Source organism: Saccopteryx bilineata, chromosome 6 (genome assembly GCF_036850765.1).
Source record: "Saccopteryx bilineata isolate mSacBil1 chromosome 6, mSacBil1_pri_phased_curated, whole genome shotgun sequence".
NCBI classification, from domain to species: domain Eukaryota; kingdom Metazoa; phylum Chordata; class Mammalia; order Chiroptera; family Emballonuridae; genus Saccopteryx; species Saccopteryx bilineata.
The window spans coordinates 101016349-101036734 of NC_089495.1; the positions used below are offsets into that span (position 1 = coordinate 101016349).

Below are 20386 nucleotides of genomic sequence, written 5' to 3' on the forward strand. Positions count from 1 at the left end.
ATGGGAATTTATGTTAGATAAAAGTGAGATGTCCTCCCTCAAGGAGCACCTAGTCTAGTGGAAGAATCTTAAGAGTGAACAAAAAATTATTGGGCATTGTGCCCAATAACTGGAACATAAAATGGGAGAAAAAAAGTAGCAAAAAATGAGGCTGATAGTAGATCATGAGAGGTAAGAATTGACCTTTACTCTAAGGGACTAAAGAGTCATTTAAGGAATTCTGAGAAAAGAAATGACATGATTTTGAGCAAAGAAGTGACAATGAGTTAGCAGGGAAATACTAATCAAAACAGAGATACCACATCATATCCACAAAGATGGCTATAATAAAACAGACAATAGCAGCATTGCTCAAAATGTGGAGAAACGGGAATCCTCAAACATTGTTGGTGAGAATGTAAAATAGTATACCTTCCTTGGAAAACAGTCTGGTAATTCCACAAAATGGTAAACATGGAGATTCCATGTGTCTTAGCAGTTCTACTCCTAGGTACTATATTTCCCCATGTACAAGAGGCACCCTTTTTCAAAAAATTTGGGGTCTAAAAACTGGGCTTGTCGTATACAGTGGTTGTAGTTTTTTTACCTGCATTTCCTGCTTTTTCACGCTTGTTGCTTTGTGCTCATTGTTTCGCACTTGTTACCAGTATATTAGGGTAGGTTACGCTTTGCTATGTTCTACCCAGAAATGGCTCAGAAAAGATTTTTTTACAGTGCTGAATTCAAGTTAAAAGTGATCCAGTTTGCAAAAGTGAATGAAAATCATGCTGCTAAACGTAAGTTTGGTCCTCCTCCAATTGAGAAATCAATCTGAGATTGATTATGGGAAGAAGAAACCCTACTGAAAATGTCACAGCAGAAGATGGGCATGAGAGGCAAGTCAGCAAAATGGCCTGAGTTAGAGAGGGAATTGAAGATATAAATTGAAGAGCAAAGGGCTATTAGAATTCCTGTGCTTGACATCCCAGCTCAAACCATTTGATGTCAGCATTGACAAACACTTCAAAGCTGCCATGAGAGACAAATGGAACCAATAGATGAAGTCTTCTGGGGATAATTTGACACCAGCAGGAAGTGTAAAGAAACCAACTATAGGAAAAGTTTGTGCCTGGGTAAAAAGATCCTGGGATAATATCAAAATTGAGATCGTTGTCAAGTCATTTAAGAAGTGTGGCATTTCAAATACCATAGATGGAACTGAGGACGAGGCAACATATGAAGACTGAAGAGAGTGATATGTCATCAAACAGATGAGAACAAGCTAATAGATGAGAGTTTTGACAGTAATGAGGAGTAGTATGAATTTTATGATGAATAAAACTTGAGTTTAATAACTTTATGTAATATATTTTTTTTCAAATTTCAAGCCCTAAAATTAAGGTGCGTCTTATACACAAGAGTGTCTTATACATGAGGAAATATGGTATATACCCAAAAAAACTGAAAACATATGTCTACACAAAAATTTGTATATGGAAGACAAGATAGCGATGGAGCAGGCGGACGAACCAACTTCCACCTCCCAGAACCAAAGTGGATTACAAAATCATTTTAAGAAACATCATCTGGAAAAACCAACTTTGGACTAAACTAAGAGGACTCTTCAACCAAGGAACCCTGAAGAAGCAACACTGAGACTGGTAGGAAAAGCGGAAACACGGAGAGGGCTGCCCATCTTCCAGGAGTGAACGGAAGCCGGGAGAGACTTGCGTGGAGGGAAGTGAGTTTAGCAGAGAGGGGAGGATCCTGAGTCCCATGAACAAAGACCCAGCCTGTAGCCCCAGAGCCTAGAAGAGGCATATGGACAGTATTTAGCTGGAAACAAGTCAGGATACTGTTTGTGAGAAAGAGACTGATTTCTCAGATCCAGGATTCTTCTTAAAGGGACCACGCAGAAAACCTCTCTCACAACCACTCACCCAGGGCTCCAGGGGATGGGGAGAGAGGAGAGGTCCGGAGTAGCAGGAAGAGAGTGTAATCTAGGAGGCACAGGGAGAAACATTCTGAGAGACAGCCACCCTAACTGCTGGGCTGAGTCACTCCCCAAATCTGAAGTGAATATTTCCCCTGGAAACAGAAATACCAGCAAAGGGAAGCAGGACACCAGCCAAATGAGCTCTCCCGCGGCACTCAGAGCAGAGTTGCTTAGAAGGAGGGAGCTTTCGGAACTACAGTAGTGAGTCTTAGGGTCTGAGCTACAGCGCCCTCACCCACACAGCTGAGGGCTCGTCCGAGGGCGGGCAGCAGAGGGACACAGAAGAGCAGTTCTGTCAGCAAGGGTGGAAGCCAGCTGGCCAACACTGAGGCCCAGATGTGAGCTCAGTCTGGCCTGGCAGAGGAGAAGAGGACATGCAAAAGTGGTCAAGCCCAGCTGTGGACCAACTGCAATCCAGCCTGCGGAGGAAGGGGTGGAGACCGAGACCCGCCCTTGAGCAAGGACGCAGGAGCACAGCCTTGTACCGCCCAGGGAACCGAGGCTTGTGGTGTGACTTGAGAGCCAGCTCCTCCCGCAGGGGTGGAGCCAAAAGCCCAGAACAGGCGGAGTCCCGCTACTGAGCATGGGCACACAGTCCTCCCTAGCCTATGGAGCCAAGGCGTGTAGCCATCCCACGAGCAGGTTCCTCCTGCAAGCATAAGGCGAAAGCCCAGAATCAGGCAGAAACCCGCAGCTGAGCAAAGGTGCTCACCCCTGCCCACAGGGCCGAGCATAATGCCACCTGTGGGGGCGGGGCAAAGGCCAAGGCCACAGAGGCTTGTACACCCGAGCATGTGATCACAGCCCTTCCCATGAAGGACATGCAGAAACCACAGCAACAGCCCCAGTGGGCAGGCACTGGCAATGCCCATACCCAAATGCCCTAGGCAGCAAAAGCAGAGGGGGTGGCGGGCCTGCAGACAGACCACACCTACGGAACACAGAGGCCACACCAGTGGACTCCAGTGGCCAAAATCTTCTTTTAAACAGACAAAATGAGAAGGCAGAAAAATGCAACACAAATGAATCAAGAGAAATCCCCAGAAAAGGACCTGAATGAGTCAGATATAACCAAATTACCAGATGCAGAGTTTAAAATAACGATTGTTAGGATGCCCAAAGATATTAAAACAATAATAGATGGTCATTATGAACATCTAAATAAAAAGATAGCAAATATAAAAAAGGGCATTGAAATAATAAAAAAGAATCAGTCAGAAATGACAAATACAATATCAGAAATGAAGAACACAATAGAAGGAATTAAAAGCAAGATGGATGAAGCTGAGAATTGAATCAGCGAGTTAAAGGACAAGATAAATGAAGGCATGAAGCAAAGCAGAAAAAAGAAAAGAGACTCAAAAGGTCGGAGGAAACTCTAAGAAAGCTCTGTGACAACATGAAAAGAAATAACATTCTCATCATAGGGGTTCCTGAAGAAGAAGAGAAAGAACAAGGGATAGAGACTTTGTTCAAACATATCATAACTGAAAACTTCCTTCAATTAAGGCAGGAAAACATCTCACAAGTTCAAGAAGCATAGAAAACTCCATTAAAGAGAAACCCAAAGAAATCTACACCAAGACACATCATAATTAAAATACCAAAGCTACGTAATAAAGAGAAAATAGTAAAAGCTGCTAGAGAAAAAAAGACTATCACCTACAAAGGAGCCCTCATAAGAATGACTTCCAACTTCTCAACAGAAACACTTGAGGCCAGAAGGGAATGGCAAGAAATAGTCAAAGTAATGCAGAACAAGAGCCTACAACCAAGACTACTTTATCCAGCAAGGCTATCATTTAAAATTGAAAGAGAAATAAAAAGCTTTCCAGACAAAGAAAACTCTAGGAATTCACTACCACCAAACCAAGGCTGCAAGAAATACTAAGGGGCCTGTTGTAAACAGATCAAAGGGGAAAAAGAATATAGCAAAAAAGGAATACAGTTTTAAAAAATAAAATGGCAATAAACAATTACATATCAATAATAACTTAAATGTAAATGGATTAAATGATCTGATCAAAAGACATAGGGTAGCTGCGTGGATAAGAATACAGGACCCATACATATGCTGTCTACAAGAGACATACCTTAAAACAAAAGATGCACATAGACTGAAGATAAAAGGATGGAAAAAATATTTCATGCAAATGGAAATGAAAAAAAAGCTGGGGTAGCAATACTTATATCAGACAAAATGGACTTTAAAACAAAGACTATAATTAGAGATAAAGAAGGTCACTACATAATGATAAAGAAAGCAGTCCAACAGGAAGATATTACCGTTATAAATATCTACGCACCTAATATAAGAGCACCAAAATATATAAAGCAGACTTTGATAGATTTAAAGGGCGAGATCAACAGCAATACTATATTGGTAGGGGATTTCAATACCCCACTAACATCACTAGCTAAATCCTCAAGAAAAAAATTTAACAAAGAAACAGTAGACTTAAAGGACATATTAGATCAACTCAATTTAATAGATATCTTCAGAATCTTTCACCCTAAAGCAGCAGAATATACATTCTCTTCAAGTGCTCATGGTACATTCTCTAGGATAGACCACATGTTAGGGAACAAAAGTGGTCTCAACAAATTTAAGAAGATTGAAACCATATCGAGCACTTTCTCTGATCACAATAGCATGAAACTAGAAATCAACCACAACAGAAAAACTGAAAAGTACTCAAACACTTGGAAACTAAATAGCATGTTATTAAATATTGAACAGGTTAACAATGAGATCAAAGAAGAAATTTAAAAATTCCTAGAAACGAATGATAATGAGCATACATCAACTCAAAATTTATGGGACACAGCAAAAGCAGTCCTGAGAGGGAAGTTCTTCATAGCATTACAGGAATACCTCAAGAAGCTAGAAAAAGCTCAAATAAACAACTTGACCCTGCATCTAAAAGAACTAGAAAAATAACAGCAAGTAAAGCCCAGTAATAGCAGAAGGAAGGAAATAATAAAGATCAGAGCAGAAATAAATTACAGAGAGGCTAAAGAAACAATACAAAGAATCAATGAAACCAGGAGCTAGTTCTTTAAAAAGGTAAACAAGATGAATGAACCTTTAACCACCAAGAAAAAAAGAGAGAAGTCTCAAATGAATAAAATTAGAAATGAGAGTGGAGAAATAACAACTGAAACAACAGAAATACAAAATATTATAAGAAAATACTATGAAGAACTGTACACCAAAAAACTAGACAACCTAGAAGAGATAGACAAATTCCTTGAAACATATAATCTTCCAAAAATCAATCTGGAAGAATCAGAAAACCTAAACAGACCAATTACAACAAATGAGATTGAAACAGGTATCAAAAAACTCCCAAAAAAGAAAAGTCCTGGGCCTAATGGCTTCACAAGTGAATTCTACCAAATATTCAAAGAAGAACTAACTCCTATTCTTCTCAAGGTATTTCAAAAATTCAACAGGAAGGAAGACTTCCAAGCTCCTTTTATGAGGTGAGCGTAATTCTGATTCCAAAACCAGGCAAAGAAAACACAAAGAAAGAAAATTATAGGCCAATATCCCTGATGAATTTAGATGCTAAAATCCTCAACAAAATATTACCAAACCAGATCCAGCAATATATGAAAAAAAATCATACACCATGATCAAGTGGGATTTATTCTGGGGAGGCAAGGCTGGTACAATATTCACAAATCAATCAATGTGATTCATCACATAAACAAAAGGAAGGAGAAAAACCACATGATAATTTCAATAGATGCAGAAAAAGTATTTGATAAAATCCAGCACCAGCCCTGGCCGGATGGCTCAGTGGTAGAGCGTTGGCCTGGCGTGCAGAAGTCCCAGGTTCAATTCCCGGCCAGGGCACACAGGAGAAGCGCCCATCTGCTTCTCCACCCCTCCCCCTCTCCTTCCTCTCTGTCTCTCTCTTCCTCTCCCGCAGCCAAGGCTCCACTGGAGCAAAGATGGCCCAGACGCTGGGGATGGCTCCATGGCCTCTGCCTCAGGTGCTAGAGTGGCTCTGGTCGCAACAGAGTGACGCCCCAGATGGGCTAAGCATCACCCCCTGGTGGGCGTGCCAGGTGGATCCCGGTCAGGCGCATGCGGGAGTCTGTCTGACTGCCTCCCCGTTTCCAGCTTCAGAAAAATACAAAAAAAACAAAAACAAAAAAAAAACCAGCACCAATTCATGATCAAAACACTCAGCAAAGTGGGAGTACAGGGAACATACCTCAACATAATAAAGGCCATTTATAACAAACCCACAGCCAACATCATACTCAACAGACAAAAATTAAAAGATATCTCCTTAAGATCAGGAACAAGGCAGGGGTGCCCCCTTTCACCACTCTTATTCAACATAGTTCTGGAAGTCCTAGTCACAGCAATCAGACAAGAAAAAGAACTAAAAGGCATCCAAATTGGAAAAGAAGAAGTAAAACTATCGTTATTTGCAGATGACATGATATTATATATAGAAAACCCTAAAGTCGCAGTCAAAAAACTACTAGACTTGATAAATGAATTCAGCAAGGTGACAGGATATAAAATTAATACTCAGATATCAGAGGCATTTTTATACACTAACAATGAACTGTCAGAAAGAGAAATTAAGAAAGCAATCCCCTTCACCATTGCAACCAAAAAAATTAAGTACGTAGGAGTAAATTTAACCAGGGAGATTAAAGACTTGTACTCAGAAAATTATAAAACATTGATAAAAGAAATCAGGGAAGATACAAACAAGTGGAAGCATATACCATGCTCATGGTTAGGAAGAATAAACATCATTAAAATGTCTATATTACCCAAAACAATTTATAAATTCAATGCAATACCGATTAAAATACCAATGACTTACTTCAAAGACATAGAACACATATTCCAAAAATTTATATGGAACCAAAAAAGAACACGAATAGCCTCAGCAATCTTGAAAAGGAAGAATAAAGTGGGAGGTATCACACTTCCGGATATCAAGTTATACTATAAGGCCACTGTACTCAAAACAGCCAGGTACTGGCATAAGAGCAGGCATATAGGTCAATGGAACAGAACGGAGAACCCAGAAATAAACCCACACTTTTATGGACAACTGATATTTGACAAAGGAGGTAAGAGCATACATTGGAATAAAGACAGCCTCTTCAACAAATGGTGTTGGGAAAATTGGACAGCTACCTACAAATAAATGAAACTAGAGCACCAACTTACACCATTCACAAAAATAAACCAAGATGGATAAAAGACCTAAATGTAGGACATAAAACCATAAGCATCTTAGAAGAAAACATAGGCAGTACGCTCTCTGACATCTCTTGCAGCAATATATTTGCCAATTTATCTCCACAGGCAAGTGAAATAAAAGACAGGATAAACAAATGGGACTTTATCAAACTAAAAAGCTTCTGCACAGCTAAAGACAATAAGAACAGAATAAAAAGACAAACTGCACAATGGGAGAATATATTTGACAATACGTCTGATAACCAAAATTTATAAAGAACTTGTAAAACTCAATACCAGGAAGACAAACAATCCAATCAAAAAATGGACGAAAGAAATGAATAGACACTTTTCAAAGAGGACATACAGATGGCCAATAGACATATGAAAAAATGCTCGACATCACTAATCATTAGAGAAATGCAAATTAAAACCACAATGAGATATCACCTCACACAAGTCAGAATGGCGCTCATCAACAAAACAACACAGAATAAGTGCTGGCGAGGATGTGGAGAAAAGGGAACCCTCCTGCACTGCTGGTGGGAATGCAGACTGGTGCAACCACTGTGGAAAACAGTATGGAGATTCCTCAAAAAATTAAAAATCGAACTGCCTTTTGACCCAACTATCCCACTTTTAGGAATATAACCCAAGAATACCATAGCACTGTTTGAAAAGAAGAAATGCACCCCCATGTTTATGGCAGCATTGTTCACAATAGTAAAGATCTGGAAACAGCCCAAGTGTCCATCAGTGGACGAGTGGATTAAAAAGTTTTGGTACATATATACTATGGAATACTACTCAGCCATAAGAAATGATGACATCAGATCATTTACAACAACATGGATGGACCTTGATAACATTATACTGAGCAAAATAAGTAAATCAGAAAAAACTAAGAACTATATGATTCCATACATAGGTGGGACATAAAAATGAGACTCAGTGACATGGACAAGAGTGGGGGTTACGGTGTGGAGGGGAGGAGAGGGAGAGTGTTAGGGGAGGGGAGGGGCACAAAGAAAACCAGTTAGAAGGTGACGGAAGACAACTGGACTTTGGGTGATGGGAATGCAGCATAATCAAATGTCAAAATAACCTAGAGATGTTTTCTCTGAACATATGTACCCTGATTTATCAATGTCACCCCATTAAAATTAATTTTTAAAAAATGAGATTTCCTATGGCATAGGGTAGGACTAAATAAAATAGCATTTAAAAAAAAAACTTGTATATGAATGTTCATAGCAATATTATTCATGATAGCCCAAAAAGTAGAAACAATCCAAATGTCCATCAACTGATGAGTAGATCACAAAATGTGGTATATTTATACAATGACATGCTATTTAGCCATAGAAAGAAATGAACTACTAATACATGCTAAAACATGAATGATTAAAAACATTGTCAGTTATGATAGTTATGATAACACTACGAAATGAGCCAGACACAAAGGTCACATTATGGATGATCCCATTTATATGAAATGTTCCGAACAGACAAATCCATAAGAAAAAGTGTATCAGTGATTGCCAAAGACAGGGGCTTGTTAAGGGGGTTGGGCAGGCAAGGGTAGAAAGAAAAGGAAATAAGGAGTGACTATTAGTGGATATGAAGTTTCTTTGGGGGACGATGAAAAGGCTCTAAAGTTAGTAGCATAGTTGCACAGCTTTGTGAATATACTAAAAACCACTGACTTGTATACTTCAAAAAGATGAATTTTATGGTATATGAATTATACAACAATAAAGCTTTTAGAAAACAAAAACCATGATGAGTTACCATTTCACACCTAGTAGAATAAGTAAATTAAAAAAAAGACTAGAAGTACCAATGTTGGCAAGGATGTACAACATCACTTGATCAAAGGGTAAATGGTAAAACTACTTGGTACAACTGGCAGTATCTTATGAAGTTAAACAAGAATCTATCCTATAACACATCAATATAACTCCTATTTATTCAAGATAAGTGAAAACTTATGACCACATAATTGTACAGGAATGTTCACAGCACCTTAATCATAGCAGTCCAAAAATGGAAACTATTCAAATGTACATCAACTGGAGAACAGACAAATAAAATATGGTATATTTGTACAATAGAGTAATACTCAGCAATAAAACCAGATAGGTACAGTAACATGGGCGAACCTAAAAATGATAAGCTTGATCAAAGAAGAAAGTTGCACACACACAAAATAATACCATACGTTACAAATATTTATCTACAGATGAAGAACAGGTAAAACTTGTCTATCATAGTAGAAAAGAGAACAGTGGTTTCCAGGGCAGGGTAGTTGGAAAGGGCACAAAAGAACACTCGGTAATGAAAATAATCTTGGTCGTTATACAAGTTTATAAAATTGTCAAAACTAAACAAAACGAATATATAAGAACTGTGCGTTTTGTTATATGTGAATTTATCCTAATTAAAGAAATAATAGTATATTAAAAATAACATTTTTACTGAAACATTCATGGATGAAGTGATACAACGTTTGGGATAGGTTTTAAATACTCCAGAACAAAAAAAACCAGGACACGTAAAAGAAGACTGGCACATGCTGGTAAATGCTGATGCTAAATGATACGTACATCAGGTTTGTATTACTCTTTAGTTTGTATATATTTAAAAAGTCACATAATGAAAAGTTAAAAGTTATTCATTCATAAATAAATAAATATTTCTTACTGTAGTTCTGTGGCACAAGTTCCGGGCTCTTAGGAGTTTTCAACTTATAGGATACATCTCCAATATTAACTGTATCGCCTAAAAAGGAACAAAGAAACACATTACAAGAGAAGAGTGAGAAAGCCACACACTATGCCTTTCCCAACATTGATGCCCCTGACTTTCAGAGAGGAATATTATAGAAACGCACCACACATCAGTCTGTGTCACACCACAGACACTGTGCTCTAACCTTCCACTCCAAGTGTAAGTTGTAGAAAGGAGAACTGAAGCATCAGTGCAATTTGCATTTTAAATGCTACATTAGCAAAAAAGGTGAAGTATAATATATAAGGTCTACCGGCAAGTTCTGTCCGTTTTTGGAATAAAACAAAATACAAATTTTTCTTACCATCAATAAACTTTATTAAATAATATAATTGCCACTATTATTAATGATTTCTTGCCAGCATGAGGGCAATTTGTATATTCCATTTTTGAAAAATGTTTTATCTTTTAATGCAAAAAATTGAACCAGTGCTTGTTTGATATCTTCTTCACTTTTGAATTTTTTGCCCTTCAAAAAATTTTGTAAAAACAAAAACAAGTGATAGTTGGTATTGTTCCTTCACCAAACACTTAATAAATTTCTACATCCTTCTGTAGCATTTCTTCCTTGTTGAAATTCGTAAAAATTACAGTGGCGTAAATGAACTTTATCCGTAGCCATGGGTACACTATTGCTTCACACATAAGACTAACGTGAATCAACTTTGTTTTAGTTAATTTGCTACGTCAGTATGTATACATTAAGTGATAAAAATAGAGAGGCACACATGCGCCAAACAAACATGTGCTTACGTGTCAAAACTTGTTGTGATAGAAACGGACAGAACTTTCCAGTAGACCTTATATATGCATATTAACCAGCTTTATTTTCTTATTAAGAGCAATACTAATAGTCAACAACATTACAGAAGGAAGTATTTTGCTCAGGATCATCCAAAGTATCCATACGTGGTACTGTTAACACATTTCTGCAACTTTTCACATCTCTACAGGTTTTTATTTTTACTACATACACTTCAAGTTCCCTAGCAACATAACCCAAAATTTCAGTATTTCTAGGTACATAAAAACAGTGGCATATATGCCAAGAATTCCTACAACAAACAAAACAAACAAAACCAAGCAAAAGGTCTCAAGGACTTTTTCTCAAATCTAATTTTTGTTGTTGTTGTTGTTGTTTTTTACAGAGACAGAGAGAGAGTCAGAAAGAGGGATAGACAGGGACAGACAGACAGGAACGGAGAGATGAGAAGCATCAATCATTAGTTTTTTGTTGCGCATTGCAACACCTTAGTTGTTCATTGATGCTCTCTCATATATGCCTTGACTGCGGGCCTTCAGCAGACCGAGTAACCCCTTGCTTGAGGCAGTGACCCTGGGTCCATGCTGGTGAGCTTTTTACTCAAACCAGATGAGCCCACGCTCAAGCTGGTGACCTCGGGGTCTCGAACCTGGGTCCTCAGCATCCCAGTTAGATGCTCTATCCACTGCGCCACTGCCGGGTCAGGCATCAAATCTAATTTTTATTTTTATTTTTTGAGAGGCCAGAGAGTTTTCTGTTTGTTTTTGTATTTTTCCAAAGTGAAAAGCAGGGGAGAGGCAGACAGACAGACTCCTACATGTGCTTGAATGGGATCCACCCAGCATGCCCACCAGGGGGTGATGCTCAGCCTCTCTGAGGCATTGCTCCACTGCAATCAGAGCCATTCTAGCACCTGAGGTGGAGGCCATGGAGCCATCCTCAGCGCCTGGGCCAACTTTGCTTCAATGGAGCCTTGGCTGTGGGAGGGGAAGAGAGAGACAGAGAGGAAAGAGAGGGGGAGGGGTGTTGAAGCAGATGGGCACTTCTCCTGTGTGCCCTGGCCAGGAATCAAACCCAGGACTTCCACATGCCAGGCCAACACTCTACCACTGAGCCAACTGGCCAGGGCCAAAAATCTAATTTTTGAAAAATAACATTAGCCCTTATAGGTTGGCTCAGTGGATAGAGTTGGCCCAGTTATGGATGTCCTGGGTTCAATTCCCAGTCAGGGTACACAAGAGAAGCAACAATCTTCTTCTCTCCTCCTTCCTCTCCCCCTTCTCTTCCTCTTCCCCTCCCACAGCCAGTGGCTCAATTGGTCTGAGTCTCTGCCTTGGGTGCTGAGGATAGCTCAGTTTGTCTGAGTGTAAGCCTCAGGAGATAAAAAATAGCAAGGGTGGTTCAAACATTAGCTCCAGATGGGGGTTGCCAGGTGGATTCCTGGTTAGGGTGCATGCAGGAATCTGTCTCTCTATCCCTCCCCCTCTCACTTAAAAATAAATAAATAAATAAATAAATAAATAAATAGCATTAATTTCTAGCTGATCTAAAGTGCAGGACTAAACTGAGCAGTATTTGCTTTGCTCTCTTCAACAGCAAACTAGGCACAGGGACACCATCTGCACCTGGAGCTTCCTTTGGAAAGGGCTCAGAGACTTAGTACAGGAAGCTCTGACATATCTTTGAACACTGCTGGTTTTGAGCTAGTCAGGGATCCTGGAGAACAAGGTCTTAAATCATGGTAATAACAACAACAACCAACACTTCTTGAATTATTACTATCTTCGAAGTACTTTATACGGTCTCAAAATAACCCCATGAGACAGAATTTACAAATGAAGAAATTTGTGAATCTGTGGGGGGGAAAAGTTTTTATTGAGAAATACATGTATTACAATTATGTGATAAGTTGAGAGAAATGCAGAAACACTGTGCAAAACCCAGGTATACTTTCTGATACAGAAGACGTATAATTAGAGTTCAATTGTATAAATCAAAAGAATTTTCCTCTGAAGTAGTCTAATTAGCTGATATTTATTGAGTACTAGCTATTTGGCAAATATTATCATAGAAACATTATTTATATTATTTCATTTTATCTTGACTCTTAGTAAGCATGGTTCCTGTGAGGTCCTTCACTTAACTACTATAACAGAAACACTCTCTCACGGTAGCTTTGCAAAAGGCTTCTGTTACCACAGTAATATAAAATAACTCACAGAACCATGAGTCACTGAAGAGACCTGGGCTCAGAAACTCTCCACAGCATGGTAGGAAAGGCAACAGGAAACACAGTCAATGTCACTCCCCAGGATAAACTCACTGAGATACTACCCCTAGCAACACTAAATCCACACCATTAGACACCAGGAGCAGAAGACAACCTTTCCATCATTTGATTTTGATATTTTTCAAACTTGTAGAAAAGTTGGGAAAATGCTATCTTAAGTTGCTCAAATCATGATTCTTCATCTTCAGTTGCATCTTCTACGAATAAGAACATGGCCATAAGTAAACTGTTCCTGCAACATCTGCATAACTCCCTCATAATTCAGTCTTGGACATGAGAATTTAATTAGCCAAACCAAGGTATTACCCACAGCCCAGCTGCCAGGGGGCAGGTGGGGGCAGAACTAACCATGGTGATCAGAGTAGAGTCAAGGCCCTGTCTCCTGTCAGACACACAGTAGGGGACTCTGCCTCTCCTTCTCGCCCACTCTTTCCCTCTCCTCCTTGTCCTCTCACCCCCACTGTTTTTCTCCTACCTCATTATGACTCTTGTAAGTCCTCTTTGCTTTCTCTTCCTCTTCTCAATTTCATAACATTGGGTTCAGAGGCCCAGGTCTGGCCTCTTTTCTATTTTATCTACAACCTTTCCTTGATATGTTCACCCAGTTATATGCCTTTAAATCAGTGGTTCTCAAAGTGTGTGCCAGGGCACACTGGTGCGCCCTAGAAGATTTCCATGTGTTCCCTATGGTATTCCAGAGAAACATGTGCCTGTTGGGGACCAAAAAACCAAAAGGGTTTTTGGAGTTTAGATTTTGGGGGGACAGAGGTGTGGGGAATTGGTTGTAAGCTGACAGTCTGCCCAACCCCCCTCCTCACTTGCCTGATTAGGTTGCAAAAGGCTGTTAAGCTGTGGTGCTGGATGGTTTACACTACCTCCCATGTTCCCTGGAAAGACTGGAGGCAAGTTTCTTCTATACTTTGTTTGGTGTGAAGTTAAGATGATATGTATGGTGGGGATTTTCTGCACTCAACACAATTAAGAGTAAAAAGAGGCCTGACCTGTGGTGGCGCAGTGGGATAAAGTGTCGACCTGGAACACTGAGGTTGCCGGTTCGAAAACTTGGGCTTGCCTGGTCAAGGCACATATGGGAGTTGATGCTTCCTGCTCCTCCCCTTTCTCTCTCTCTCTCTCTCTCTCTCCCCTTTCTCTAAAAATCAATAAATAAAATATTTTTTAAAAAAGAGTAAAAAGAGAGGAATTCTTCAATGTATTGACGAGGAAATGAGAGTTTGCCTTTCAAATATATGCCCAAACATTGAAAAATTCACTGGGACACATCAGGCTCATGTTTCCCATACACACAAGAATGAAACAACTTAACACATTTGCGCCGAGACCTGCCAAGTACTAAGTCTTACTAAGAATGTGTGTGTGTAAGTCTTACTAAGAATCTTGTATATATATATATACATATATATATAAAAGATTACTTTTTTGTCATTTTTTAATTTTTAACCCCTCTTTTTTATGAATTCTAAAGCATAACTCAAAAAAATGTAAAATAAAAATGTTTTTTAATGTCAGAATAAATTTAATTTTGTCGTATTTATTTCATTTAATTACCATAAAAGCACACTTGGACTTTATATTTTTTTCTTTAATATTTGACTTAATCATTATAACATATTTCTCAAAATTTGTATATAGTGCACCTACAATTATTTGTAGGATTTTAAATGCACCTCGACTTCAAAAAGTTTGAGAACCACTGCTTTAAGTGTAACTCTTATATATTGCTGGCTCCAAATGTATACCTCTAACCCAGATCACAGAACTCCAAACAAAGATACCAACAGACACTAAAATGCCTACTAAGCAACTTAAACTCAACATATCCAAAACTAAACTCTGGATAGTTCTACAAAATGTGCCTCACCCACAGAGGGCTACAGTTCTGCCAATGGCAAGTTAATCCTTCCAGGTGTTCATGTGGAAGTCTTGTAGCCATTCTCAGCTGTCCTCTCAGGCAACTCAGAGCGTCCCGCTGACTCTGTGTTTAAGAGGTACCCAGTACTGCCCACTTTTCCCATCCCCTCCCACCACAGTGCTGACCCAAACCAATTAGGCATTTCCTAGTTAGATCACCTTCTCATTTATTTAATATTTTTAAATTTTTTTATTTATTTCTTTATTTTTTGTATCATAATAGAGACAGAGAGAGGGACAGATAGGGACAGACAGACAGGAAGGGAGAGAGATAAGAATCATCAATTCTTTGTTGCAGCACCTTAGTTGTTCATTGATTGCTTTCTCATATGTGTCTTAATCAGGAGGGCTACAGCAGAGTGAGTGACCCCTTGCTCAAGCCAGTGACCTTGGCTCAAGCCAGCAACCACGGGGTCATGTCTGTGATCCCACCCTCAAGCCAGTGACCCTGCACTTAAGCTGGTGAGCCCACACTCATCTGGAGACCTCTGGGTTTTGAACCTGGGTCCTCTGTGTCCCAGTCTGATGCTCTATCCACTGCACCACCGCTAGTCAGGCTCACTTTCACATTTAAACAGCACTTCCTCTCACCTTCCAACAGATCACCTGTTTCAACCCTTGCACCCTACCATTTATTCTCAACAGAGCAGCCACAGTGATCATAATAAAATAGGAATCAAGTAATGTCAGTCCTCTGGTCAAGCCTCCAGTCTTTGCAATGGCCTAAAAGGCTATTCTGATGAGGCTCCCCATTTCCTCTCTGATTTCATCTCCTACTACAAGTGTCCTCCTCACTCTACTCTAGCCACATGGGTCTCTTCACTATTCCTTAAACATGTCAGATACAAACCCATCTCAGGCTTTTGAACTGGACTTGCCCACTGACTGAAATGCTTATCCCAAGCACATCCATTTATTAGTCGAGGTCCCAGCAGAGACAGATGGTACATTTAAATTTTGTAACTAAGAACAGTATAATAAAGGAACCATGTACAAAGAAGATGTGGGCAGAGCTTAGGTAAACCATCAATAATGAGACTAGCAGTAACAGAAAGCCATTACCACTCCTAAGCCTGATGGCACAAGGGGAAAGAGTCAGCAGAGAAAGTGTATTTAGAAAGCTTCCTAAAGGGAGCTGTGACCCTTTGCGGAGGAACACAGCAAATAGGTGGTGGTGACCTGGCCAAGAGGGTGCTGAGGAATAAACACGAACCAGAAGCTGACAGAAGGAAAGCAGAAATAGACAAATCCAAAATCATCTCTGGATATTTTAATATATTTCTATTAATAAAGGATAAAAAAGTTGGGGGTTAGGGGGATAGAAGGATACAGAAGTAATCACTTCTCGACATTTTGGCTAAGATTGAGTAGAAGTAAGGACAGAGAAGATCTGCAAACACTATTAGCCACTCAACCTAAGTGATCTTTTATGGAACACTATGCTCAACAAGAGCAGAAAACATATGTTTAATTGTGCATGGAACATTTACCAAAATAGATCATAGGCTGCTGGACCATAAAGCAAGTGTTAATAATTTCAAAAGATTGAAATCATACAAAGTATGTTCTGATCAAAATGAAATCAAGTAACAGAAAGATCTGGAAATAACTGGAAAGTCACTAACCATTTAGAAATCAAGCAACAGTCTTCTTTTAGAAATCCAAAAAAGTCACAATGGAAACTATCTTTTTTTTTTTTTTTTTTTGTATTTTTCTGAAGTTGGAAACGGAGAGGCAGTCAGACAGACTCCCGCATGGGCCCGACCAGGATCCACCCAGCACATGCACCAGGGGGCGATGCTCTGCCCTGCCCATCTGGGGTATCGCTCTGTTGTGACCAGAGCCATTCTAGCACCTGAGGCAGAGGCCACAGAGCCATCCTCAGCGCCTGGGCCATCTTTGCTCCAATGGAGCCTTGGCTGCAGGAGGGGAAGAGAGAGACAGAGAAGAAGGAGAGGGGGAGAGGTGTAGAAGCAGATGGGTGCTTCTCCTGTGTGCCCTGGCCGGAAATTGAATCCGGGACTCCTGCACAGCAGGCCGACGCTCTACCGCGGAGCCAACCAGCCAGGGAGGAAATTATCTTAATGGACTCAATAAGATATAGGACAGTGATGGCTCTGGCTCAGTGGCAGGGTGTCAGCCCTGCATATGGATGTCCCGGTTCAATTCCCAGTCAAGGCACACAGGAGAAGCAACCATCTGCTGCTCCATCCCTCCCCCTCTTGCTTCTTTTTCTCTCTCTTCTCCTCTTGCAGCCATGGTTTGATTGGAGTGAGTTGGTCCCAGGTGCTGAGGATGGCTCCGTGGCCTCTGCCTCAGGTGCTAAAATAGCTTGGTTGCTGAGCAACAAAGCAATGCCCCAGATGGGCAGAACATCGCCCCTAGGGAGCTTGCTGGGTGGATCCTGGTCGCACTAGTGGGAGTCTGTCCCTGCCTCCCTGACTCTCACTTAAAAAGAAAAAAAAAAAAAAGATACGGGCAGTGATCAATTAGCCACGCCTGGTACTGTTGGCAAAGAGGAAAATGACATTCATATGGGTTAGAGCAGGGGTTTCAAACTCGCAGCCCGCGGGCCGCATGCGGCCCGCCAAACAATTTTGTGCGGCCCGCAGACTAATCCATGAAGTTCAAAATATTTTGGATAAAATTAAGTAAGCCCGTGGATTAGTCTGCGGGCCGCACAAAATTGTTCGGCGGGCCGCGAGTTTGAAACCCCTGGGTTAGAGGCATTTGCCCTCTCTGTGTCAGTGTTGATATTCTGGGCCATCTTCTGTTATCATGCTACAATTTCTTGAGTCATCTAATCCATTGGTATAATGGCCCAACTCTGACACTATAATTAAAGTGTTAAATGTCTACTTTGGCTCAGACCTCTCCCCTGAGTTCCATACCTGTCAGTAACCTACTAAATTTTACTTAGCTATTCCAGAGACACCTCAACTGTAACATGAGAAAAACAGAACCTCTAACCAGCTCTACCTCTTGTACTCCTATCTCAGTGACTGATTCCTCATCCTAGAAGCCCTTCCAGATCTCTCTCTTACCATCTTCCCATCACACAACTACTCCGCAAATACTGTATCTTCATCTCCCCACTGGATCTTCCCTTTTACTTTTGCGTAATCTCCACCTCCCTCAGGAATTGATCACTCCATTCCTGTCTTTCTGGTAGCATAATCTGGTTCATGTTCTATAGTAATATTTCTCATACTATATTACAATTATTGATTATGTCTCCTGTACATAATGGTTTTAAAACATTTTCAGAGCACATTAAACTGCAGCCTCCAGGTGAGAAAGTAACCACAGCCATTTGATACATTTTGCTAAAGCCATTTTAGTGAATCTCCCTAATTCAGTGATTCAAGAACTACTTGCAAGTCTCGTGGTTTCTGACTCTCTGTTGCCTACAAACTTGAAAAAGACTAAAATAAAGTTGTCAGTTGATAAAATTAAAATAACATTTTTATACTAAATTAACATACCATTGTCTTATAACTTAGAAAGTGTGCAAAAATTGAGTAATATTACTATATCAAAATTATTTACAATTTTCAAAATAATTAATATTCAACTGGGGAAGCACCACTCATGTTATCAATAGGTATGTTTCTGAAAATTTTTAGTTTTTATGAAAATTTGGAATCTTTTGATGTCCTTATGAACAATGTGCTCTAATAACTGTTATACTAGAACTATTTTAACATTTAAATGTTTTTTGTTGCAGAAAAGTATGATAAAAAAAACTTTCAAGAATAAAATATATTAAGTTAAAATTATGAGTAAGTATAACTGAAATACAAATTCGATGAGATAAACCAGGGGTAGTCAACCTTTCTATACCTACCACCCACTTCTGTATCTCTGTTAGTAGTAAAATTTTCTAACTGCCCACCCATTCCACAGTAATGGTGATTTATAAAGTAGGGAAGTAACTTGACTCTGTAAAATTTATAAAGCAGAGTTACAGCAAGTTAAAGCATATAATAATAATTACTTACCAAGTACTTTATGTCAGATTTTTGCTGTTTGGCAGAATAAATCTTTATAAAACAACTTATTATACTTAAATCTACCTTTTTATTTATACTTTGGTTGCTCTGCTACGGCCCACCATGAAAGCTGGAACGCCCACTAGTGGGCGGTAGGGACCAGGTTGACTACCGCTGAGATAAAGGAATAAGGTAAATTTTCTGACAGTAAAAAAGAGCTTTTTATCTATTTTCAAAATAGAGATATCAGTTAATAAATTACTGATTTCATTTAAAAGACACACTTTAAACAGGACTGTAACAATTCTTGTTTTAAATGTCAATATTTACAACACATTGGAAATATACTCTATAACTAATTCTATTCAGGATAATTTTCAGATATCAACCTAAAAATGTTCAAAGGAATACATATTTACAAAATCCTTTTAGGAGATAAGTGAAAAAATGTATTGTTGGTGGGTTTTTTTTTTTTCCTTGACTTTAAAATGTTAAGGAAAGATTCATGAGGAACCTAACACACACAATATACATACGTATATGGTCCTCGGGTGACGACAGTCTTGACACATGATGTTTCAAGTTTATAGTGCTCACTCCCATAAAAACTTTAAAAAATTGAGACATCAGTGTTTTGGCTTATGTTGTTCGCGTCATAATTACAGACTACATAGGCGAACTAGTTTGCACATAGCAGAAGAATACACAGTACAGTGTTGTAAAGCCAGTGGCCAGGGCCACCATCACAGCAGCCTGGCCCATGCAGGTTCGCATTGGATTCGGACAGTCAGTAAAGAAACAATGGAGCCAAAAACTGGTGGGCCACCATCTTTAATTCTAGCTTGCACCTGGTGGGCAAGTAAAAACACACACTGGGCTCCACTCACATTCAGTGCTCACAAAGCTACTGATTTATCCGAGTTTCCTAGAATCAAAGGTTTCTAGCTCACCAGACTTATTCACCTCTGTTCCTCATCTCCTTCCTTCTCCCTGCACAAACTCTGCACTAACTGGCTTCTCACTCAACACTGCGCCATCTTGGCTGCATCTCCTGGCCTCTTCCACGTGGCCTTTCTCTGCTCTCTGCTCTCTAATATTAATCTCAGGAACCAAGAGCACAAGCTCCCGTTCTGCCCCTATTTTATAGTGTAGAAATCTAGACCTTTAATCCAATATACAAAATTGGGAAGTCTCTAATACAAAGTCACTTTCTGAGGCATGATGGGATTGTACCATCCCACATTAAAAAGAGTAGGAAAGGCTTAATCCCAAAACCAAGCCCCAGGCTACAAGGATTCTGCCTGCCCACAGCCCACAGAGACACACATTAATATCACCTGGGCAACGGTCTCCACGTGGGCAGCACCATCTTTAACAAAGTGAGCATAATATATTTCATCTGCCCAACAAGTGTACAGTGTATTTA

General features: G+C 39.7%; 1 protein-coding gene across 2 annotated transcripts in view; it reads right to left on the reverse strand.

Moving 5' to 3' along the window:
- The window catches only part of VWA8 (von Willebrand factor A domain containing 8), a 381245-nt gene that overhangs the window by 351841 nt on the left and 9018 nt on the right, over nt 1-20386 (reverse strand). For both annotated transcript variants that reach the window (XM_066237778.1, XM_066237777.1), the window contains exon 2: nt 9900-9977. In XM_066237778.1, the coding sequence (XP_066093875.1) occupies nt 9900-9977 (78 nt within the window). The remainder of the gene's footprint in view (nt 1-9899; nt 9978-20386) is intronic.